General features: G+C 43.8%; 1 protein-coding gene across 1 annotated transcript in view; it reads left to right on the forward strand.

Moving 5' to 3' along the window:
• Positions 1–25,098, forward strand: part of LEPR (leptin receptor) — a 28,256-nt gene extending 3,158 nt beyond the window's left edge. The window contains exons 3-18 of the mRNA XM_059478305.1: positions 229–346; positions 4,637–4,842; positions 7,402–7,550; positions 8,967–9,111; positions 12,097–12,393; positions 13,970–14,084; positions 16,188–16,387; positions 16,786–16,937; positions 17,602–17,761; positions 17,843–17,925; positions 18,521–18,737; positions 19,451–19,633; positions 20,151–20,246; positions 20,623–20,725; positions 22,398–22,473; positions 23,524–25,098. Coding sequence (XP_059334288.1) covers positions 229–346; positions 4,637–4,842; positions 7,402–7,550; positions 8,967–9,111; positions 12,097–12,393; positions 13,970–14,084; positions 16,188–16,387; positions 16,786–16,937; positions 17,602–17,761; positions 17,843–17,925; positions 18,521–18,737; positions 19,451–19,633; positions 20,151–20,246; positions 20,623–20,725; positions 22,398–22,473; positions 23,524–24,249 — 3,026 coding nt within the window. The 3' untranslated portion in view covers positions 24,250–25,098. The remainder of the gene's footprint in view (positions 1–228; positions 347–4,636; positions 4,843–7,401; positions 7,551–8,966; positions 9,112–12,096; positions 12,394–13,969; positions 14,085–16,187; positions 16,388–16,785; positions 16,938–17,601; positions 17,762–17,842; positions 17,926–18,520; positions 18,738–19,450; positions 19,634–20,150; positions 20,247–20,622; positions 20,726–22,397; positions 22,474–23,523) is intronic.

The following is a 25,098-nucleotide window of genomic DNA, read 5'->3' on the forward strand; positions in this document are numbered from 1 at the left end:
AAAGTGTTCCTTCTTTACTCATGACAATGCAGAACCACGTGGATTGTGAGCCTTGGAAGTGTTTAAGGTGCCCAAATCAAATTATTCATAAATAATTTCCCATCTGTGGTGCAGCCTCACTTTCAGGAATATCTGTTTCTTGTCCTCTCTTTGTGAGTGACTTCCATCCAGGTATTTTATTTTGTTTTAATGCAGCTCAGAAATGTGTGATCCCTTTCTTTTGTCCAGACTGGAGCTGGAACGTGGAATGTTGGATTAGGGGCAGGCTGGACCTGTTGGTTTGTAACCTGCAGCTTTTGAAGCTGGACCTGAGAGCTGACCTGAAGGTGAATCTTTTATACTGGGGGTAAGTACAGGATTTACTGTTAAATCCCTCTGGAAAACTGAAAGCATTTCCTAAAACATCAACATTCCAGCTGCCAGCATGGTGGGAGCTTTAGCTCTGCAGGTTTTACCTTGTCCTGTCTAAAAGTAATCCTGGATAAGATGGAAAGTTTGTGGTTATTTGAATGAAAAATGGTTGGAATGGAAAATCCCCCTTCTCTGTCCTTCCCATGTTTCTTAAAATCTGTCAATGAAATCAGCATTGACTTCTTAAGGTATCTTTGTTGTCAGCATTTCTTAATTTTAAAGTCTTGATTCTGCTTTTTATTTTTTTTACTATAATATTGGCTCTCTTGAAGTAACTGTGGTACTTTACATGTGATCCAATGGCAAATGCTGCTCTCATCTCATTGGCACTGTGGTGAATATTCCCTGGAATGCTGAGAGATGGAATTCTCCTGCCTGTGGGATGGGCAGCTCTGGTGCACATTGGTTACAGAAAGATCTGTTTGATACCATGAAACCACCCTGGTTTTTCTGGGTTATTGATAGGTTTGAAGAGACACACAGAGACTTCATTTCCTGATGAAACAGGATAAACTGAAGTAGTTGAATTAGCTGAATTTATAGAGGACTTCCTGAACAGCCAGATCTCATTTGGCACAAATCACCCCTGTAGTCAGAGCAGAACCCAAATGTGTTATTTAGGAATAAATATGGTTGTTGGGCTGACACAATATTAAATCCCATTTTGGTGAGGTGGGTTCCCCTTTCCAGTGCTCCTCAGGACTGTGAGTGCTGCAATACCATTCCATGGGTGTTGGTGGGGGAAGCAGCTCTGCCTTTGCTCTGCTCCATCCAGGCTCAGCTGCGCAGGAGAAGCTTTGCCAGTGATCCCAGAGCAGAAATCTCTATATTGAATTGTTCTGGGATGCCACCAGCCTGGAGCCCCAGCTGGGCTGAGGAGGCTCCTTGTGTCAGGAAGGGAATTCAGTGAGCTCCATGCAGTTTAGCAGAGCAGGCCCCGTGGGCTCAGCAGGGTCTCTGTTTGCTGCAAAGATGAGAAGCAAAGCAAAACCTTGGAGAACTCACTTCCCTCCCCACATTCCATATTAATATTTTCCTTTAAGGGTCCCTGTGTTCTGGGGGAGCAGCAAGCACAAGCATTTCAGCCTTTGGGGAGGTGACAGCTTTCCCTGTTGGCTCTCTGATACCTTAGCATTTTATTCCTGAGCCAGAATACCTTGAAAACATTCCCAGTTTTAAAAATATGCATTCCTGGCATGTGTTTCTCCCTGGGAGTCTGGAGACCCAGCCAGGATTCTCACATGCAGGGCACTGCACAAAAATAATGATACAGGAGAATCTACAACAGAAAAGCTTGGGTCTCTCACAGCTTTTTCTTTTTTTTTCTTTCTCTTTTTTTCCCCAGCATTAGAGAAGTCTCCTCTTATTTACCACATCCACAGTTTTCCTGCTTGGAAATAGCAGGAATGGGAATGTTCTGTTCTGGCCATGGCAGTGCCCTGTGAGAGGCTCAAGTGAGGGAGAGGATGGGGCTTTGAAAAGGTTATTCCAAAAGAATAGAAAAAGAAAAGGTTATTCCAAAGCCTCATTAGACTAATGGGTTAATTGTCTACCAAACATCTTTCCAGCTGTCTGATGCCAGGAATGCTGTAAAGGCCAGGGTTAATTCCATGAGCTGGAGTCTTTAGCCTCAGGGATCCCCTTGGTTTCATTTTCACTGATTATCATTTGCCCTTTGAGCTCCTGAGGCTGCATTCATATTTGGACTTATTTGAAGTACCTGGGAGGCTCTCCTCCAGCTCTGGGCCCAAATTCCCATGTTTTTTAAGGATAAATCATTCAATCAGTTGTGCATTGAGCCTCTCCAGCCAGAGAAAACCAACCTCTCATAAGAGATTGATGAGCTCAGCAGCCCTCAGATCTGCTGCAGTTTCATGGGGCAGCTTCTTCAAATAAGGATTTTTCTAGAGCTACCATTGATCAAAAACATTGGGAAATATTTATGGAGAAAATTCTGGAAGCCTCAGACAGCTTTGCTCCATCCTTTCCCAGTCAAGGCAGTGCTTGGAAAGGATATGGGAACAATGTGACAGCAGAGTTACAATGGTGATGCTATTTCACAGCCACCTGCTTGGGATGGACCTTTCCTGAAAATTCAGGTGATTTGCCCTGAAAGGAGTTTTACTTTTTCTTCTCAATTGCAAGAACAGGATTGAAATTCAGCCAGGACATTTTGCAGCATCTTATTGAAAGTCTCCAAGTTCCCCACGGGGCCACAGATGAATTTAGCAGGAGAAGCATCACCTTCTGAAGGGGGTTGAATATAAATATAAAACATTTAGGACTTCCTGCATGTTTCTTTTCCAAGGTATTGGCTAAAAGAACTCTCTGTGACAGGATTTGGGTGGAGGAGCTGACCTCTCCTCAGCTTGTGAGGGTTAATAAGTCAGGAGAGGAGGTTTTAGCATTTTTCTCCCTTTACACTGCTTTTTTTTTGGTGCAAACAAGTCCATTTGGATGGTTAAAAATTGAAATAGTTATTAGGAATGATGAGGGGCTGGTGTGGTGGTAACCACTTTCCAGATAGATCAGATCAAAGACGTGGTTTGAAGAAAGAAATATGTTTTCTTCAATATGGATTGGTTGTGGCTTTTGGAGACCAATAAAATCTGAGAGCAACAGGAGAAGGCAGAGAAGCTTCAAAGCAAATTCTGCAGTTTTTGAAAGGAAATTCAGGAGAAAACAGCGGAGCCACATCTAGAAAAACCAAATTATTCCAAGTAATTTCAGAGCTCCGTGTCTGCCAGATACCATCAGCATAATTCCTGCGAGTCCTGGTGGGAATTATTGTAGGAATGTCAGGGTGGACTGTCTGGAGCATTAATGAATGTAAAGCATACCTTGACATGGACCTGCCTGGGGCTGTTCCTGCAGAGGAGCTGGGAGGGCAGGGCTGCCCAAATTCCGTGGTTTTCCAGCCTCAGAGGATCCCAAGATGCAGAAAGATCAGTGAGGGGTGAGGGGAGTGGGGCTGGGATGATCCAGGAGTGGCTCCCTGCAGTCCCAGCCTGAACTCTTCCCATCCTCCATAATTCCCCTCAGTTTTTTGATCTTTTCCTCTCTAAGCAGGGCAGGATATGGAAATGGAACTGGTGAATCATGGCCAGTTCCCTGTGCTCTGCTCTCAGATAAATGGAGCAGATAACAAATGGACTAAACCCAAAAAATAAAGCAGCAGATCTCGTCCTTCCCTCTCCTCCAATGCAGAGATCTCTGCCCTGCCTGAATCCAAGTGTTCCAGTGACTCATGCCAGCTATAAAACCATTGGAAAAATGTACTGAAAGGCTCCTATTCCATGAATTTCCATTTCTTTCTCTGAATTAGTAAAACAAAACCCTTACGGACAGAAATAATTCCAAAATCATTTCAGAACAATTCCAAACAGGAGCTTTTTATTTTCTTGTTGGGTAAGGATGAAACGTGAAAAGAAGGAAAGAATCCGAGGTGATTGAGCTGTCAAGGTTTGTCTTGGCTTTGCTGCTGGGAGAAATTTGGCCTCAAATTATTTGCACTATTAAATTCCCAACCTTGGGGAGGCTTTAGTCACTGGATACCTGCAGAATTCCATAAATGTGGGGTTCTGGAAGAGCCTGAAGAGCAGAGATGAGAATGAGGAATGCTTTGGGAACTGCTGGTTCTGAAGATTCAGATGGGATATTGGGAAGGAATATTGGGATATTGGGAATTAGGAATTGTTCCCTGGGAGGGTGGGGAGGCCCTGGAATGGATTTTCCAGAGAAGCTGTGGCTGTCCTGGATCCCTGGAAGTGCCCAAGGATGGGTTTGGAGCAGCCTGGGACAGTGGAAAAGGTCCCTGTCCATGGCAGGGGCTGGGATGGGATTTAAGGTCCCTCCCAACCCAAACCATCCCATTATTATAATATTCCCTATAATGCTTAATTGCAGCAGGAGATAGAAGGAGCATTAACTTGTTTTGGTATTATTTCAGTGCCTCACAAATGGGAATTAAGAATTCATCTCTTTTGGGATGGCAGGGAGCTGCCATGGGAAGGTAAAACAGCACTGTGTGCCTAAAGAAAATATAGGAATTCTGTAATGGAATTGTGTTCATTGCTTGAAAGCCATTTAAAAAGGGAGAAGCAGCAAAGTTTGGTTTTTTTTCATTAATTATTTTAATTCTTTGATCAATAAACCAAATCCAGGTGGGCACGCCTATTGAGATACAGAAAATGGTTTTGTTTCCTGCTTTGTTTCCCCGCTGCAGGTCAGAGCTGTCCCTGGGGGCTGCATCCACGAGCTCTCTGCAGGGCACGGTGAGGGTGGCTCCGTGTGACTGCAGGGACCAGGCCAGCTGCCAGTGCCTGCTGGGCACCCCGAGCCTCAACCACACCTACCTGCTGTGGCTGGAGATGGTGGCAGGGGACACGGCCCTGGGGTCACCCCCGATGGCCCTGCAGCCCTCGGACATCGGTGAGCACGGCCGGACCCCTGGCCATGGAGCGCTGAGCCAGGGGGCTGAGCTGGGAACGCAGCTGAGAGAGGGAAAATGATGGGCTTGAATTGAGAGCTTCAGTGGATCAAGGGTTGGGTTAGAAGTGCGTTAGCAAAGGTCATACAATGTGATTAGAGCTTAACAAGGAAATTGATTGATACCAGGTGGGATAACTGGGACAAGGTTGGGAATGACGGGTGAGGAATGAAGTATTGAGAGAGTGCAGGAGCCATAAATACAGCTAAGAATGAGAGGAGGTTTGGACTGGGACCAGCAGGCCAAGGAGCCCTGCCAGCTTGACATGGGTGGAGAGTTCACCATGAGGAAGAGGTTTTACTTCCTCTTCAAAGGAAGAGTCAGAACTTACTGTTCTGAAATGGGTCAGAACCCATTTCTTTGGGTCAGAACCCATTTCTTTGTGTTCTGACCCAGGACAATTGCACAGCCCTAATGGACATCCAGCTAATTAAAATACAAAGTGAGAGAGTTAATGGTTATGTAACTGGTGTCCTGGAAACCATCCTGGAAACCATCTGAATATGGAAAACCTTTTTGGATAAATAGAGAGTAGGAGTTTGTGACTTTTTACACATGTCTTTGGGAGGTTACTCCCCAGCTGTCCAGTGCTGTAATAAATGTACCCTCTTTTCAGCACTCTAATAAATGTACACTCTTTTCAACTTTAATTAGTAGAAGAGTCATCTGTCCATGCTCCACAACAGCAGCAGGATGGCTCTGCTGGCAAAGGGGCACAGACAGGGCAGGAAAAGCTCCCTAATCCCTGTCTGGGCTCCAGTGCAAACCACACTGAGCACAGCCCAAGCACTCAAATATTGGTTGTTTCTCATTTTTTCCTTTCTAATCAGAACCTCTCTGTGCACAAGACTGGCCCAGTGGTGGAGCTTGTTGCTGAGGGCTTCAATTAAATTCAAAAAGCTGTTCCCACAGTTGCTTAGCAAGAAATCCCACCCATTTTCCCAAGCAGCTCTCTGATCCTGATGTTTTTTTCCTCACCCATGCAACCCCAAGCTGGAAAACATTGCTGTGTGTTTGGTCAAGCTCAAACTCTCCTGACATGATGAATTTGGGATGTGTTGCTATCCAATGTGCCCAGTTATTGCAGATTTGGGCAGATTTCATAAAGGCAGGAGCTGTCAGCTGCAGGGGAAAAAAATTAAAGTTTTATGAACATCTTATTAACTTAAAAACTTAGGAACTTTATGAAGTTCCTCCTAACTGATGTGCTCTGCAGACAGAACCAGTTAAAATCTCTGGGTGGGTTGGTTTGGAAGATGAGAGGTGGCATTTTTCATTCTGCTGGTTTAAAATGATGCTGCAGGAAAAAATTAAAAATTCAGGCTGGAGTCTGCCAGTATTTAAAAATGACACAATGAGTTAGCTCTGCTTAGTGAAGCATGTTTTTAAAATGCACAATATTAATATATGTTCTGCCAAGATTTAGCTCAATTAAAACTATTTTGAATGTAAAACTCTTGAGTGCTTGTGCCACGTGGATTTTATTTGCTGATAGGGGAGCAGGTGGCATCAGAACCATCATTATCTGTGGGATCTGATTCAGGGAAATGTGATGGCAAAGCCACTGACTTTTATTTGCTTTCTCCCCAATCACTCCCTGCTAGCCTTCCTGAAGTTAATTGCTTTGAGATGGTCCAGAAGTAGAAATTAAATAAAATCTGACTTGGTGTGGTAGATCTATACTGAAAATAATAAGAGAATTTTGTTATAAATAACTAAATAAAATCTGACTTGGTTGATGGATTTATACGGAAAATAATTAGAGATATTTGCTATAACTGAGTGACATTCCAGTAATGCAGTTAAATGGGACCCTTGGAGAGCTGCACCCCAGAGCAGGTGGGATTTGAGGGGAACATTTGCCCACTGCCCAGGAATTTTGGGAATGTTTTCCCTTCAGCTTCTGTGGGGTTTTACTCTTCCATGGGCAAAACTTGGCTGGGAATGAGGACTGGGCCAGCCAAGGTCTGAGTACCAGGGAGAAGCAGGGCCTTGGCTCCTTGGCATTGTCCAAGGAATGGAATCCTGGGCATTTCCCACCCAGAGCTCCCCTCATCCCCATGGGAATATCCAAACTCTCCATTTTCACTCTCCTGGACACCTCCTTTCCCCGCCACCATCCCTGTGGAAGGATGGGAATGTTTAGGAAATCCCAGTGTACACTATAAGGAACAAATTGATTTTCTCAGCATTCCCATCCCTCTCCCCCTCATTCCCTCTTCCCAACAAGGCAGGTAAGCCAGGGCTTGGCTACTGGGAAAAGTTGTGGCCAGAGGGAAGGAATTCCTGCAGGTTTAGGGGAAATGGGAGGTCAAACAGCATTTCTTGATGACTGCAACAGCACCAGGATGACTTTTCCAGGGATGTTACACAAGCCATGCAGTAGAGCAGCTCTTGGAAAGTGAGTTTAAAAGAACTGAGTTTAAGTCTGAGTCGTGACTCAGTAAAACCCAGCACCCTGGGTGAGGCTGGGGCTAACCTGTGGATGGATTTGTGTGCAGTGAAGCCTGAGGCCCCCGTGAAGCTGCGCCTGGAGCTGGCAGAGAGGGGCCAGGTGAAGCTCTGCTGGTCCAGCCCTGCCCCGCTGCCCTTCCCTCTGCAGCACCAAGTGAGGGTCTCTGCTCCCCCGGGCCACCACGGGGACAGCCAGGTGAGAGGCACCGTGCCCTCTTCCGGGGCTGGGCATTCCCGAATCCCGGCATTCCTGAATCCCAGCACTCCTGAATCCCAGCATTCCCGAATCTCGGCATTCCCAAATCCCGGCATTCCCGAATCCCAGCATTCCTGAATCCCAGCATTCCCGAATCCCGGCATTCCTGAATCCCGGCATTCCCGAATCTCGGCATTCCCGAATCCCGGCATTCCCGAATCCCGGCATTCCCGAATCTCGGCATTCCCGAATCCCGGCATTCCCGAATCCCGGCATTCCTGAATCCCGGCATTCCTGAATCCTGGCATTCCCGAATCCCGGCATTCCTGAATCCTGGCATTCCCGAATCCCAGCATTCCCGAATCTCGGCATTCCTGAATCCCGGCATTCCTGAATCCCGGCATTCCCGAATCCCAGCATTCCTGAATCCCAGCATTCCCGAATCCCGGCATTCCTGAATCCCGGCATTCCCGAATCCCGGCATTCCCGAATCCCGGCATTCCCGAATCCCAGCATTCCTGAATCCCGGCATTCCCGAATCTCGGCATTCCCGAATCCCGGCATTCCTGAATCCCAGCATTCCCGAATCCCGGCTTTGCCACCGCTCCCCTGGGCCTTGGATTGGGAGGGGGGCTCTTCTGGTGGAGCTGGGCTTAGCTCGCTGTTTTTCCGTGGAGAAGCTGGGCTTAGCAGGCTGCTTTTCCCTGGAAAAGCTGGGTTTAGCTGGCTGCTGTTTCCTGGAGAAGCTGGGCTTAGCTCACTGATTTTCCTGGAGAAGCTGGGCTTAGCTCACTGATTTTCCTGCAGAAGCTGGGCTTAGCTCTGTGCTTCTCCCTGGAAAAGCTGGATTTTACACCTGTCCCCACTGAGAGAAGCCCCATCTCCTGCTGGCTCTCACAAACAAACTCCCATTTTTCTCCTTGGGTGAAATCCTGGATTTTGTGAAGTCTAAATCCATTTTCTTTCAGCATTCTATATGTTCTGTAACTCATCTGTGTTTAATATTTATAAGTTTTATTATAAATAGGTTTTTTTCTCTTCCTACCATGCAAGTGGCTCTGGAATAACAAGCAGCTGTTAATTAGCAACCCATAATGAAACAAGTCATTTTCCAGAGAGTTATACAACTTCCAGCAGTCTCAAATTGACAGTAAATTTAAAGAAGAAAGATTTTTTAACCCAGCTTGCTACCTAAAAATATAGAAAATCCTTGTCTAGAATATAAGGATGTTATCTCATGTCTCTTAAGTAACAAATTTATTTGCTCAGCACTCCCATCCTTCTTAAAAACTGAGTTGAAAGAGAAGGCACGAAAGAGAATTCAGGGAATTCTGACTCCGTACAATTTATTTACGTTCCTTCTGTCTCTCTTCCTGTTTCTTTTGACAACAATAATATGTTTGGACAATCCAGCAGATGCTTCAGGTTGCCCTGGAAAGCTCCATGGCCATGGACAATGCCCTGCTGGACTCTCCATCCTCAGTGCAAGTGAGGAGCAGGAATCTCCATGCTCCAGGCTTCTGGAGTGACTGGAGCTCACCCTACAACCTCAGTTTGGGAGGTAGGACACCTGCAGGCTTGGGGATAAAGCTGATTTTCCAGCTGGTTTGTGGGTTTCGTGTTGGAAATTGAGTTGGGATGAGAGATCCTGTGGGAGCCTTTCCTGCCTGAGCTCAGCTCCCTCCCTGTGCCAGGCTGGGATTCTGGAGAGCACACCTGTGGGGCTGGCACTCCCTGCCCACACCCACACAAAGCTCTTTTCCTCAGAGCTTTTCCATTTCCAGTTCCAGCTGGCAGCCCTGAACCTCCCCTCAATTCAGGATTTTTCTCCTGGTGCTTTCTCTCACTTCTGGTTTTGCTTTTGTAGCTGAAGGCCCAGAGCAAAATCAAATGTGCTTTTTATACAGTCCAGCTTGGTTTGTAATGCTGAGCCCTGTGCAAAACTGACTTTCTGCTTATTTTGTTGTATTTTTCCATGCTCTGCTCAGAATTCCCTGGGAATATTTTGGTCTGTGCTGCCACAGGAATTCTCTGAACTCTTTATATAGGCACCTGCACCAAAGAAAGAACTAAACCTTGGGAAAAAAAAAAAAGCTTTTTTCCTATAAAACCTGAAACAACAGATCCTAAATCTGCTTTACTGCCAGAGAAAGGGAAATTTAGGGGAAATCCTAAAAATCCCTGCCTGGTTCCTCAGTGGGAGAAGCAAACCTGACTTTTAAAGGATTTAATGCTGGTTTTGGGGTGTTCTTTGCAAACAGCTCCATTCCAGCTCCACCTGTATCTTCTGTGAATCCCTCACTGATGGGGGCTGAGTTTAAACTTCTTTCAATCCTTGGAAAATTCAGTGTATTTGAGCCTGCATTGGAGCACTGCTACAATGTGCTGCTAATTGCAGTGTAAAACCAGTTTTTGGGACTTGGATCTCCTGCTGACTTCAGGAGGAGGAGGAACAGCAACTCCTGGAAAAACGGATTGATTTTATTTTGTTCCCCTTGTGCTGCTTGCACTGCACCCTCCAAGGATTTTCTGCTCTTTTCATTCAGATGTGCCTGGGGATATTAAAGATAATTTAAATCAGAGTTTGGAAACTTCAGGTGTGGAGGGAGACAGTCCAAGGCTCATTTCTGCTTCTGTTAATAGCAATTAAGGAGTAGGAAAGTTAGAAATACAACTGGATAATGGTGATGATGATGATGATTATTCTTTTTCAATTGACAAATGCTTTTATGTTTTTTTAGTTCCATTTTCAATTTCAATGGATGCCCCACCTTTTTCCTTTTGTGTAACCTGAGGATATTAAAGATTATTTAAACCAGAGTTTAGAAACTTTAGAAACTTTAGAAACTTTAGGTATGGAGGGAGGCAGTCCAAGGCTCATTTCTGTGTCTGTAGCAGTACTACTACTACTACTACTACTACTACTACTACTACTACTACAACTACTACTACTACTTATTATTATTATTATTATTTCAATACTATATAATATTGTTTATGAATATTATATAGTTTTAACATAATATATAATTACATAATAATATATAATATTATTATAATATAATATAATTATATTATATTACACAAAATATATATCGTCAATAGTAATAATAATAAAATAAAAATAAAAAATTATACATAATGTATAATATAATAGATATATAATAATATATAATATAATACGGTATGATATTATTATAAGGTATATTATTATTATTATCATCATCATCATCATCATCATCATCACCATCATCATCATCATCATCATTTGAATTTTTTTCCATTTTCAATTTCAATGGATTTCCCCCCTTCTTTCCTTTTGTGTAACCTGGAGATATTGAAGATTATTTTAATCAGAATTTAGAAACTTTAGGTATGGAGCGAGGCAGTCCAAGGCTCATTTCTGCATCTGCAACAACAACAAAATTATTATTATTATTATTATTATTATTATTATTAGTAGTAGTAGTAGTAGTAGTAGTATTATATTTAATAACATCATAATAGTATATATTATTATATAATATAACATATTATTATATCGTATTATATACCATTACACATAATATATAATATTGTCAGTAATAATAATAATAATAACATGAAACATAATACACAATAGTATTACAATATATAATATAATAGGCTATGAAATTATTATATTATATGGTATGTAATATACCTTATACTTATACTTCTTCTTATACTTATACTTCTTCTTCTTATCGCTTATGATAATTATAATATAATTTCAATATTTTAATATTTAATAATATCATAATAGTATATATTATTATATAAAATAACATCTTATTATTATTTCATATTGTTATATACTATTACACATAATAGATAATATAATATTGTCAATAATAATAATAATAACAACAGCAACATAAAACATAATACACAATAGATAGTATAATAATATATAATGTAATATAATATAATATAATATAATATAATATAATATAATATAATATTATATTATATTATATTATATTATATTATATTATATTATATTATATTATATTATATGGTATGCAATATACCTTATACTTATTCTTATACTTATATTTATTATACTTACACTTATACTTATTATTATTATTATTACTATTATTATTATATTATTTAATAATATCATAATAGTATGTATTATTATATAATATAACATATTATTATATCGTATTATTATATACCATTACACATAATATATAATATAATATTGTCAGTAATAATAATAATAATTATTATAATAACATGAAACATAATACACAGTAGATAGTATAATAATATATAATATAATAGGCTATGAAATTATTATATTATATGGTATGTAATATACCTTATACTTATACTTATACTTATACTTATACTTATTATACTTATTATACTTATTCTTATACTTATACTTATACTTATACTTATACTTATACTTATACTTATACTTATTATTATTATTATTATTATTATTATTATTATTATTATTACACTTTGTGTTTCAGTTCCAAGCCTGCCCGCATTTCCCCTTTCTGTCCCGCAGCCCAGGTGCTGTATTTCCCGGCCAGGGCTCTGGCCCGCGCTGGCTCCAGCCTGTCCTTCCTGTGCACGTTCCGGAACCGCTCTGAGCCCGTGCCGGCGCGGGAGCTGGTGTGGTGGCTGAACCTGGCCGAGCCGCTGCCGGCCCGCCACACCTCGGCGCTGAGCGGCCGCGTCAGCCGGGTGACCCTGCCCGAGCTGCGGGCCAGCGAGCCCCGCGGCGGCTTCCTGTACAGCGCGCTCTACTGCTGCCACCGCAGCCGCCAGTGCCACCGCGCCTACGCCGAGCTCTATGTCGTCGGTGAGGCTCGGGGCGCGTTCCGTTCTGCTCCCGGCCATTGTCGTAGCGAGGATGGAGTGTTCCCGTTTAAAATCCTTTATTGCCCTTGGGGGCTTTTGTTTAGGTTGGGTTGTTGGGGTTTTGTTTGTTTGTTTGTTTGTGTTTTTTGTTTTTGTGGTTTTTTGTTTCTTTGTTGTGGTGTTTGTGAGAGTCCCCAGGACGAGGTGAGAGATGAGAATCTGACTCCATGTTCTCAGAAGGCTGATTTATTATTCTATTCTATTCTATTCTATTCTATTCTATTCTATTCTATTCTATTCTATTCTATTCTATTCTATTCTATTCTATTCTATTCTATTCTATTCCATTCCATTCCATTCCATTCCATTCCATTCCATTCCATTCCATTCCACTCCACTCCACTCCATTCCACTCCATTCCATTCCATTCCATTCCACTCCACTCCACTCCATTCCATTCCATTCCATTCCACTCCATTCTCCTACACTGAAACTATACTAAAGAAAGAGAAGGATGCAGACAGGAGGTTTAACAAGAATGAATAATAAAAACTCATTACTGACTCCTCGGAGTCCAACACAGCTGATGGTGATTGGTCATTAAGTAAAAACAATTCACATGTTTGGAGAAACAATCTCCAGATCACATTCCAGAGCAGCAAAACATGGAGAAGCTGAGGCTTCTCAGCTTCCCAGGAAAAGAAATCCTGGTACAAGGGATTTTTCAGAAAATATCACAGTGGCAGTTTGTTTTTTGGGGGTTTTGTTTGTTGGGGTTTTTAAATATTTTTGTTGTTGTTTCATTTTGTGTTGGAATTTGAAATGTAGGTAATTCTCAGAACTTTGGGTTTATAAGTTAAAGCTCAGAATTAAACACAAGATTTGATTTGAGGCTTTGGAAAAAGCTTCTAAACTTAAGTGTTAGAAGTGAGGATGTGGATTTGTAGTTTAAAGAGACGTTTAATAAAGGAACGTTTAGAGTTTTAGAGTTTAAGATACAGAAAAAATAAAAGCAGTCACAAATGTGAAAAGGTTAAAGCTTAGAATTAAACACAAGATTTGATTTAAGGCTTTGGTAATGTAAGTAAGAGTTGAAAGCGAAGATATGGATTTATAGTTTCAAGACATGCTAAGTAAAGGAAAGTTTAGAGTTTTAGAGTTTAAGATATAGAAAATATAAAAGTAGTTATAAAGGTAAACAAGAAATTTAGAGTGCAGCACTGTAAGTTTGTGTGTTATAACATGATTGACTAAGAGGGCTTACACTGTAGCATGACTCTATAAGACAAAATTTTTAAAGATTAAGTCAAAAACAGAAATATTTTTGTTGGTAGTGTTTTATTAGTCAATAACTCTTTTAAAAGTCTTGTAACTAAGAGTTTTGAGACTTTTAAAACTACGCTGTGAAGATGTGAGCTGAACTCACTTTTCTTACTTATGTGGAAGATAAAAAAATAAACCACATCATCAAAACCAGTTCAAAACTCCCATCTCAAATTACATCAAAAATTCCTCACAGTTTTGTTTTGTAGCAACCATTGTATGTTATTAATTAAGCTTTTATGTCTTTTAATTAGACATGGATTTTAATATCTCCTGTGAGACTGATGGCTACCAGACTAAAATGACTTGCAGGTGGTCTGCAAACCCAACCACCCTGCTCCTGGGGAGTCTGCAGTTAAGATATCACAGGTATGGATGGAGTTTAATTCTCTTTTTATGTTTGGAAAGCATTGCTCAAAATATTTTAGTGTCAAAGAATTCTGGAGAAATGTAATTATAGAATTAACAGATTCTTTATTCTGTGTGCAGGAAGGGAACCAGAGATAGCTGAGTATGGAGCAGATTTTATTTATAGGGTTTTTCAGCATTTTTCAACCTGTTTGGGAGCCAGTTCTCTTCAAGAAGATTTCTTGGATCAGTTAAAAAATTATTCCAGTTGCTCCTACCTATAAGCTGTAGGGAAATAAGGGAAAAGCCCATTCCCAGTGGGAATGTCTGGCCTGGGGGAGCTGTAGAATCCCTGTCCTTGGAGCCTCTCAGGTCCTGACAGCTCCATCTGATCTGAATTTAACTCTGCTCTGAGTCTGACATGGGACTTGAGACCTCCTGAGGTCTCCACTCAGTCTTTGGTTCTCCTATAACTTTTTTTATATTTTTTTCTATGTACACACAAGTGAAAACAGAGGATGAAACCAACTCATTCCAAGCTGGTAAAAGTCTTGTTTGAAGAACCAAACCTTAGCTGGTGAAGGGAATGTTGCTTTGTGAAGGCAGCAATTCCCAGAATTCCAGAATCCCAGACTGGTTTGGGTTGGGAGGGACCTCAAAGCTCATCCCATTCCATCCCTGATGTGTTGAGCTTGAGGGTTTCCACTCAGACAGACAGACAGACAGACAGCTCTTCCTGAGGCAAAAAATCCATAGTTTTACTGCTTTGCTGGGCTGGAGATGCAGGAATTTTGGCCAACAGCTTCCATCAGCCCTGCCTAATCCTTTGGAAAGGCAGCCTGTCTTCTCTGGTGGAGTTCTGGATGATCCTGGTGCCCAGGTGAATATTTCCCAGGGTTTGTGGACTGAAGGAATAACTGGAATGCTGGAAAGTGCAAGTGGAGGGTTTTGGGGCAGGATTAATGCCTGGCTGAGTGCTGAGGTAGCTTTTGTTTACTCTGCCTTGACAAATATGGATCTAGTGAGTGCACTGCTGGGCAGGGAGCTGGGAATAAACCCCATGCTGCTCGTGGTGCCTTTTATTCCCACTTCCTCACTGCTCAGGTTTAGCTAAAAATGTCATTTTCTAGTAGGAGGTGATAATGTGGAGATTTGTTCATGCGCCTGCAAGATCAAACAGTGACATTACCACTGCCTGCAAATCCTTCCCAGATGCTGCTGATCCTTCTTTTTGTTCTGGTTTTTGTGGTTATTTGTTCAGAGTGAGACCTGAAAGAGGAAAATGCAATAAAATTGCTGCTGCTGTTCCCTTTAGGAGCTGGAGTGCAGCACTGCTGTGCTGTGTATGATGCTCTGCCTGTGGGGTTTTGTTTTGCTTGGGTTGTTCCTACATCTTCCCCTGCAGGCAGTGCTGCCAGGAAAAACAGCTCCAGAGGGATGATCCTGTGGGAGCAGGGAATGCTCCAACCCCAATTCCAGAGCACCAGGCACTGCTCTAATCCTGGGGGCACAAAGGGGGAACTTCCACCCAGTGTAACTCTGGTGGTTCCTCTGAGTAACTCACACCCCCTCCAGCCCCTCTCGTCACAAGTCTGAGGAGAAAGCTGAACAGTTCCCACTCCAGGAATTTATCCAGTTCCATTTTGTCCAAAAACCAAGCCTCCTCTCTTCTGTTGCCAGGTGTGATGACTGGACATGGGGTTTTTGTTCCAGAGTTGATGTTTTGGTGGGATTTGCATCTCCTGGAGACCTCACTGGGTGTCTGTGGCAGCTTCCCCCTGGTTGCCAGTTGGGATTTTGGAAGTCATTCCTGACTGGAGTCAGTTCTTGGCAGATTTGCCTTGCTGTGTTCATTGCCAATCCCTCAAATCCCACAATTGATGAGGATTTGGAGCCGCCTTCTCTTGTTGTACCTGCTGCTTTTGTTGTTTGTCCTGCTTTTTGCAGAGCCAAAGCTTTGAGGAGTGACTCTGAAATGTTTTTTATCCTTTCAGTGCGGACTCAGGTTCAAGATCCAAATAATCCTCAAAATCCCAGGAGTTTGCAGTGCCTCCATTCCTTTAATTCCCTCCAGATTTACACTTGCAGTGCATCAACTGAATGTGGTTTTTTCCTTCTTTTAAGGAGCCAAATTTATTGCTCTGACTTTCCAAGCCCATCTCCAGACTCAGAGGTGAAGGAATGCCTTTTGCAGGGGAACCATTCCTACGAGTGCACATTCCAGCCCATTTTCCTGTTATCTGGATATACCCTGTGGATAGAGTTCAAACACTCCCTGGGAACCCTGCAATCCTCCCCAACCTGTGTCATCCCAGCAGATGTGGGTAGGTCAAGATCCTTCCCTTGTGCCCCTGAATTTTTAAATGGTGTAGGGAAAGAATTTTCCCACAGGTTTTCAATAAAAACACGAGGGTTTGATATTACCTTAAAGAAAAATTGGTTTAAATGTTATTTCCATAGAGGATTTTAAATGAAACATCCACTTCTGCCTGTTATTCCCTCTACAGAAGAAATACAAAAGAATCTGTTGTGCTTTAAATGAAAATGAAATACCTGGAAACATTCCCGTGGGTTCTGTGTTTCCAGCCCTGCTTTCCCTGGAACAGCAGAGGCCTTGTGTTACCCACCACCCTCAGGACAAGGAGAAGCCATCCATGGTTGGATTTATTGGGCAGTGCCAGTGCAGACTTTGCAGTAATTATTTAATTTTTCCATTTCCCAGTGAAGCCTCTGCCCCCTTCCAACGTGGGAGCAGAAGTGACCAGGAACACGGGGCTGCTGAACGTGAGCTGGGCCCAGCCTGTGTTTGCCAGCAGGGACCTGACATTCCAGATCCGCTGGAAGCCAGGGGGCAGGGAGGAGGTTCCATGGCAGGTATGTTCCATCTGGCCTGGAGCAGGGGTCATGGCACTGCTGAAGTGTGGAGATGGTTTTTATGGAATTTATCCATGGGGAAAAATCACAAAATGCAAAAGCAGTTGCAGTGTCCACAAAGGAATTTTCCTCACAATCCCGCTTCCTCACGGGGTTCATTTTCAGGAATTTTGACTCCTAGAGCTGTGTTGCAGACATCTTTTATGAAAAATCCTTTCCTTAGGATTTTTCCTCCTGAGAAGCTGAGAGGCCTCAGGAACAAAATGTAAACAATGGTTATCTGCTGCTGTGGAATGCAACAGGTGCATCTGGGATTGGTCTCATGTGGTTGTTGCTAATTAATGGCCAATCACAGTCAGCTGGCTCGGACAGAGAGCTGAGCCACAAACCTTTGTTATCATTCTTTCTTATTCTATTCTTAGCCAGCCTTCTGATGAAATCCTTTCTTCTATTCTTTTAGTATAGTTTTAATGTAATATATATAATAAAATAATGAATCAGCCTTCTGAACCATGGAGTCAGATCCTCGTCCCTTCCCTCATCCTCGGGCCCCAGTGAACACTATCACAGAGCTGCCTAAACATCCCTTTGTGCTCAGTGAACACTATCCCAGAGCTGCCTAAACACCCCTCAGCCCTCACTGTGGCTGTTTTCCCTCTCGCAGCTGCACGAAGCGCCCGAGCCTGCGGGCAGCTGGGCAGTGGTGCCGGTGCAGCAGCCCTGCGTGCAGTACGAGGTGCAGGTGCGCTGCAGGGAGCTGCAGGGATCCGGCTACTGGAGCGACTGGAGCAGAGCAGCCCAGAGCCTCGTCCGGGACATCAGAGGTCTGTGCTGCAGGGACGTCCCCAGGGCTGGCACGTGCCACGCTCAGCTGTGACTGTCCCTCCCAAATTGGTGTTTTGCAGCTCCCTTGCAAGGCCCGGAATTCTGGAGGATCGTTTCTGAGGATCCAGCCAGGAAGCAGAGGAATGTTACACTCCTGTGGAAGGTGGGAGCAGCTGAGTTTGGGGCTTTCCTTGTGGTCCTAAAACCAGGTGGGATTGCCAGGAGTGGAGTGTGACAGGCACGTGAGGCTTGTGGGAATTGGGATTTGCCTTTTTCTGGGCTCCTGACAATTGCTTGGCTCGTCCTAGAGGCAAGAGGTGAATCCTGGTGGGAAATCTGGGATAAAATGGGAGATGGTTTTGCCTTCTTTGCCTTAAAATGCTAATGCAGGACAGAAAAAAATTCCTCAGTGCCCATTCCTGTTTGCTCATGTGCTGCTCTGGGCTTTGAACCCTGAAAAATGTGCAAAACAGGGAATTGCTGTGGGAATCTGAAAGTTTGGCTCTCCTTGTCCTTCACTTCCCTTTGCTGGGAAGAGAGGGATGAGAGTCAGTTCTCAGAGAGGGAAATGATGCCTTTAAAAGAACTCCAGCCCTTGGATAAAAAACAGGAGCCAGGACCATTCTGGGCCCTGTTTTATTATTATTTCTATTTTATTATTGGATCCCGCTTGCTTAAAATTGGAGCTGCCCAAACACCTTTGCTCTGGGAATCAGGACAGAATTCAGGAATTAATGCCCATGAATTAATTGCTGCAGCCCCTGATGCAGAATGACTCCTTGTGCAGCGTGAGCAGGTACATCATAAAGCACCAGAGCCCAGGGAGCCCCCCCTGGGAGGAATTTGTGGATCATGGCACCAGCTGGACTTTCCCGTGGATGGAGCCAACCCACACTGTCACCATCTTGGCCATGAATTCACTTGGAATCTCTGCAATTAATTCCAATTTAACTCTGTCCCAGCAAATGAGCACAGGTAAGAGCAGCAAGGAATGGGATGTGGGAAATGCCAGGAATCCTGGTGATGTTCATGGGCAAAGCTTTCTTTGGGATAAAATTCCCTCTATTGGAATAAGGAATGTTTTATGGGGATACATTCAGCACCAACTGAGCTGTTAGAAAACTCAGATTTCCTTCATGAAAATCCTGTGATTTTTAGGGTGGGAAAAAAGCTGTCACACTTCACTAATTAAATATAAAGTAATTAATCAAAGAAAAAGAAAATCCTGCTGGAGAACTGATCTTTCATCCCCTTTGTTTTGGGAACACCCAATGTTCCTGCTGGGAATGTTTTGTTGTCTCCAAAATGAGATGTGGTCGTGTTTTGGGCTGCCAAGGTACAAAGCCCTCAGACTTCCTGAGCAGCAATTCCTGCTCCACTTCCTGAGCAGAAATCCCTGGATTTGGCTGCACTCTGTTAATTTATTCCTGAGATTTCAGGAGGTTTTAATTTTTGGTTAAGGATAATTAAGGAATTGCAGGTGAGAATTGGGATATTTGATGTCTATGATAAACTTGATCTGTTTGTGCTTGGGGCTGCTTTAGTGTAACCCAGATTTTTGGTGGCTTGAAGAAAAAACCTCTCTGCCGATGTGGCTTTATTATACAAAAGACAATTAAAGTGATAACGTGGTGACACTTCAGCAGTTCATGGCATGTGGATCCCAGGTGCTTTCCCTGTTTCCCCAGTGGATGCTGTGCAGTCCCTGAGTGCTTACCTGGTGAACAGCACCTGTGTGGTTGTGGTTTGGAGCCTCTCCCCCCAAATCCCTGGGATAAAATCCTTTGTGATTGAGTGGAGGAACCTGAACAAAGAGGAGCAGGTGAAATGGCTGCGAGTTCCTCCAAACCTCAGGAAATATTTCATTTATGGTGAGTGTGTGCTTGAAAATATAATTTGTGCTGTTAATTGGTGTGGAACTGAAAAATGTGGAATTTCTGAGCTCTGAGCCCTTTTTCCCTTCTGTGTTTCTAATCACTTTTATTGACCAATAAACCAAATTGTGATGCTCATTAGAGGATTGCCTGTTGCATTAATAATCAGTTTAAGCTCTGGAGTGAGTTCATTTTGTGGCACTACAATAAAATTAGTTCTGGAATACTGAACACACCAGCTAATTATTCAAATGAATATCTGCATTTCCTTTGCATTTTGACTTTACTCCTGGAAATTATCCCAGGAGCTCCATAAGATGTTCATTCCATGACAGAATAATGCTGGATTAATAGCTTGAATCTTGGGATTTTGAAGTAGGGATCTGTAAAAGATGGATCCATTATTGCCCTCTCTGGGCTGATCTGAGCTCTGATCTGTGCCCAGAGCCTCTGTGGAGGGAATTGTTTACAAGCTGGATGGCAGTGGGTTCCAAAGGCTGATTTCTCTTTGCAGATCACTTTATCCTGATTGAGAAGTACCAGTTCAGCCTCTACCCTGTGTTTGCTGGAGGGGTTGGCAAAGCCAGAGCCACGGATCAGTTTGCCAAAGGTGACTGTCAGGGGCTTTCCCCCTGTTTTTTTATGAAGTAAAAGTGAAATTTAAGTGTAAAATCTCTGTCTTTTCTGAAAAAAAAACCCTAACTAGTAATAAAGTCACTGTAGTGTACCTACAAACAGTGAACAGCTTTAATTTGAAAACCCTCTGTGGGCTGAGCTGAGTGAAGGATTAAACTCCTATTTAAATAATTCCTTTTTGTCTGTTTATTCCCAAGGGAAAGGTTTGTCCATGTGCAATAAAACTGTTGCTCAAGGTTATTTCCCCATCTAAGCTGTTGTTTCTACTGTTTGTTATTTCCCTGTTGCCAACCATTTGCTCCCAGACAAATCACTTTGCTGCATTAATAGCTGAACTCCTTTATTTCCAGGGGGATTTGAAACTGGGAATTCTGGCAGCCTCCACGTGGTTCTGCCCATTGTCTTCTCCACCTCAGTTCTGCTGCTGGGAGTGTTGCTGCTTTCACACCAAAGGTACCTTGTTCCTGTTATCCAAAATCCAGCTCTTGTTCCTGTTATCCAAAATCCAGCTGCTTGCTCCTGTTATCCAAAATCCAGCTGCTTGTTCCTGTTATCCAAAATCCAGCTCTTGTTCCTGTTATCCAAAATCCAGCTCTTGTTCCTGTTATCCAAAATCCAGCTGCTTGTTCCTGTTATCCAAAATCCAGCTCTTGTTCCTGTTATCCAAAATGCAGCTCTTGTTCCTGTTATCCAAAATCCAGCTCCTTGTTCCTGTTATGCAAAATCCAGCTCCTTGTTCCTGTTATCCAAAATCCAGCTCCTTGTTCCTGTTATCCAAAATCCAGCTGCTTGTTCCTGTCATCCAAAATCCAGCTCCTTGTTCCTGTTATCCAAAATCCAGCTCTTGTTCCTGTTATCCAAAATCCAGCTCTTGTTCCTGTTATCCAAAATCCAGCTGCTTGTTCCTGTTATCCAAAATCCAGCTCCTTGTTCCTCTCATCCAAAATCCAACTCTTGTTCCTGTCATCCAAAATCCAGCTCCTTGTTCCTGTTATCCAAAATCCAGCTGCTTGTTCCTGTTATCCAAAATCCAGCTGCTTGTTCCTGCTATCCAAAATCCAGCTCCTTGTTCCTGTTATCCAAAATCCAGCTGCTTGTTCCTGTTATCCAAAATCCAGCTGCTTGTTCCTGCTATCCAAAATCCAGCTGCTTGTTCTTGTTATCCAAAATCCAGCTCTTGTTCCTGTTATCCAAAATCCAGCTCTTGTTCCTGTTATCCAAAATCCAGCTGCTTGTTCCTGTTATCCAAAATCCAGCTCCTTGTTCCTCTCATCCAAAATCCAGCTGCTTGTTCCTGTTATCCAAAATCCAGCTCTTGTTCCTGTTATCCAAAATCCAGCTGCTTGTTCCTGCTATCCAAAATCCAGCTGCTTGTTCTTGTTATCCAAAATCCAGCTGCTTGTTCCTGTTATCCAAAATCCAGCTCTTGTTCCTGTTATCCAAAATCCAGCTCTTGTTCCTGTTATCCAAAATCCAGCTGCTTGTTCCTGTTATCCAAAATCCAGCTCTTGTTCCTGTTATCCAAAATCCAGCTCTTGTTCCTGTTATCCAAAATCCAGCTGCTGCAGCTGAACTGGTGCCACTCTGCTGAGCTGGTGTCACAGAATCCCAGACTGATTTGGGCTGGGAGGGACCTTAAATGCCACCCATGGCCACCCCAGGGCCACCTCCCACTGTCCAGGCTGCTCCCAGCCCCAGTGTCCAACCTGGGAGACTTCCAGGGATGCAGGGGCAGCCACAGCTGCTCTGGGAATTCCATCCCAGCCCCTGCCCACCCTCCCAGCCAGGAATTCCTTCCCAATATCCATCTAAATCCCCCTTTTCCAGCTTCCAGCCATTCCCTGTGTCGTGTCCCTCCATCCCTTGTCCCCAGTCCCTCCCCAGCTCTCCTGGAGCCCTTTAGGCCCCGTGGCTTGTGGTCATTCAGCACAGGCTGCACCCTTTACATTTTCCCAAGCTGGCACCTGGAATGTCCCTTCTTTATGGTTTGGGTTAAATTTGGGCCATTTCTCATCTCTCCAATGGTTATTTCATGGCCACAGTGCTGGGGATAAATGAAATGGCAGAGATTCCTTCCCAGCACAGTGCAAACAGCACCAACTCCAGCATTTCCCTGACATTTCAGGATGAAGAAGCTGCTCTGGGAGGATGTTCCCAACCCCAAGAACTGCTCGTGGGCACAAGGAGTTAATTTCCAGCAGGTTTGTATTTCCCTGGGGCTGCTGCTCCCTCCACTTGGGGCTGTTGTTCCATCTCTGTCTCCAGTGGAAATCCAGCCCCGTTCCCCCCTCTGGCTCCATCCAGAGGTTCCCATTCCCCAGGCCTCTGGATTATACATTGGACATGAGATACCTGCTTTTAATGATGAACTGTTAAATAATAAACTGATTTTTTAGTAGGTGACAGATGGTGGCCTTTGCCAAAACAGCCCTGGCCTTGGCTGGGAGGGGTTTAATCTGTGTTTGCTGTGGTGTCCATGGAGAGGGGAAGGGACACAAACATCTCCTGAAGGGATAAACCACATGCATGAGGAAAAAATTGTTATTTTCATTGTTGAAAAGCTCCCTGTTCATTTTGATGTGGGAAGGTGATGTATTTGTGTGGGAAAACCCCAAATTCAGGGCCCAGGTGTCACCAACAGTGAGTCTGAACTGAGCAGAGCCCAGGAGTTTCACTCCTTGCTCTGATTTCCCACTACTCTGACTATTTTGACATTTTCCTCATTATTTTGGCAGCTTCCCTGCTGTAAAACATGATTTGTTAATCCACCAAAACCTGGATTTATCTGTTTTGTCCTGAATTCATTAGGAAATACAAGGGAATTTTCCTTTGGAGCTTTCTTGCTGCTGTCAGTTCATCCTGGTGGATAATTTACATCTGCATTTATTAGGAGTAGTAATTCCTGCATTTCTCCCAAACAGAGGAGTTTCACTCAGTTCAAACATGCAGCTGCTACTCAGGTGGGAATGCTCCAAAAATCCCATGGAAAGGCTGAATTTGACCTGGATAATCCAATCCTAGCAGGGAAAGTTCCTTCAGCTGATGTATCAATGGTAAATCAGTCAAGGAAATTTTGTCATAGAGGATTTTCAGCTATAAATTCTTAAAAAACAATGTGTGAACTCAATGTGGCAAAATTCCAGGCTGCTGGGAACGACCTTTGGTGTTGGATGCTGTGACCCATAAAACCTGGAGAGTGAAATAAAGCCGTTCCATAATAAATGAGCACTAAAATCCCTCTTTTCTTCCAGCCTGAGACTCTGGAGCATCTCTTTGCCAAGCACCCCGAGCCAATGTCGTGTGAGCCCCTTCTCCTGGAGGCAGAGATGGTGCTGGAGGACATCAGCATCACCAAAACCCTGGGAAAAAAGGAGCCAGGGGATTTTTTAGGAATTGACTCGCCCCAGGACTCGGAATGTGACTCTGCCTGCTCCAGCAGCCCCTTCCAGAGCAGCAGTTTCTGCAGGAGCTGCCAGGATGGAGAAGCCCCGGCTCGGGGTGACCTCAGATACGCCACAGTCATCAGCAGCCGTCCCTCCAGCGGGCCGTGCCGGCCAAAATCCTGCCCGGGGAGCTGCCTGGGGAGCTGCTTCCTAGGGCAGCACCCCACAGTGCTGGGGGCCTTCTGCAGGGGTGCCTGGGACGTGGGCACAGGGGCAGTGCTGGTGCGGAGGGCCCTGTCCCTGCTGTCCTCAGAGGGGTTCCCGGAGCCTCTGGAGGAGGCTGAGCGCGGCCTGTGCTACCTGGGGATAGCAGCCATGGACACAGGGCACAGGGACAGCCTGACAGACGCCCCCGGGGGCACGGGCCAGCCCCAGAGCATGGCTCTGCTCACGGAGCAGGAGCTTCTCCAGCACATCCCAAACGGTGTCACGGAGTTCATCCAGAGCAGCCTCAAGCCTAAAGGCGCCGTTCCCTATGTTCCACAGTTCCGGGTGGCTGCAGCCAAAGGGCAGGAGGCCACGGAGAAAAAGTGACAGAATCACCCAAAATTCCATATTCCTGAAGTTTTTCCAGGTGTTGATGCATTCCTCTGTTTTCCCTCTCTTGCTCTATCCGGCTTGTTCTGGTTTTAGGCCTCACCTGGAGCCCCCAAGGGTGAGAGAGCTGATCCAGGGCCTGGGATATTTCTGAGGGAGGAAAGCTGGAATTTGCCATTTCTCTGGAGATTATGTGTGACATCGAGTCAGCCTGGATGTGGTTGCAAGGAATGGATCAAGGAGTGAAAGGCTCAGGGTGCTGCAGGAAGAGGAAGAGAATCCAAATTCCTGTGTCTCCATTAACTGCATAAAATTATGCATTTAAAGTAAGGTAACCACATTTTATTGTTGAACACAAGATTCCAAATGGTGGGTTTTACACTGACATCTCTTCCCAAGCTCTTTCCTAAGATTCCATGGGAGAAAAGACAGGAATTGGATCCAAGGACCCTGCATTTTAGATTTTGGGAGATCCAACGTGTCTGTATGGCCTTGGAGAAGTCACTTTGCCTCTACAACCCTGTCAGGAAGCCTCAGGTGGGAGTAAATCAGGTTTGCATTTTCTGGGAGAAGCTGGAAAACAAACCCACACTGATTTGCAAGCCAAAGCTATTTTTTTTGTTTTATTGCATAGTTCATAAATATTTTTCTACACCTGCCTTTTCAGAGAACTATTTTGAGGCGTAAAGGAGGATGAATTTATTGTGTATTCCAAAGAATATATTTCTGTCAAACTTCAGAGAGACAAAACCAAAGGGCAAAACCAAAATTAAAAACCAAAGCAAGGGTGAATTTAAACCCAGTTTGGGCTGCTGACCTGGCTCTTGTGGGGCTCTTTGGTACTGG

This window comes from Ammospiza nelsoni, chromosome 9 (assembly GCF_027579445.1).
Source record: "Ammospiza nelsoni isolate bAmmNel1 chromosome 9, bAmmNel1.pri, whole genome shotgun sequence".
NCBI lineage: Eukaryota > Metazoa > Chordata > Aves > Passeriformes > Passerellidae > Ammospiza > Ammospiza nelsoni.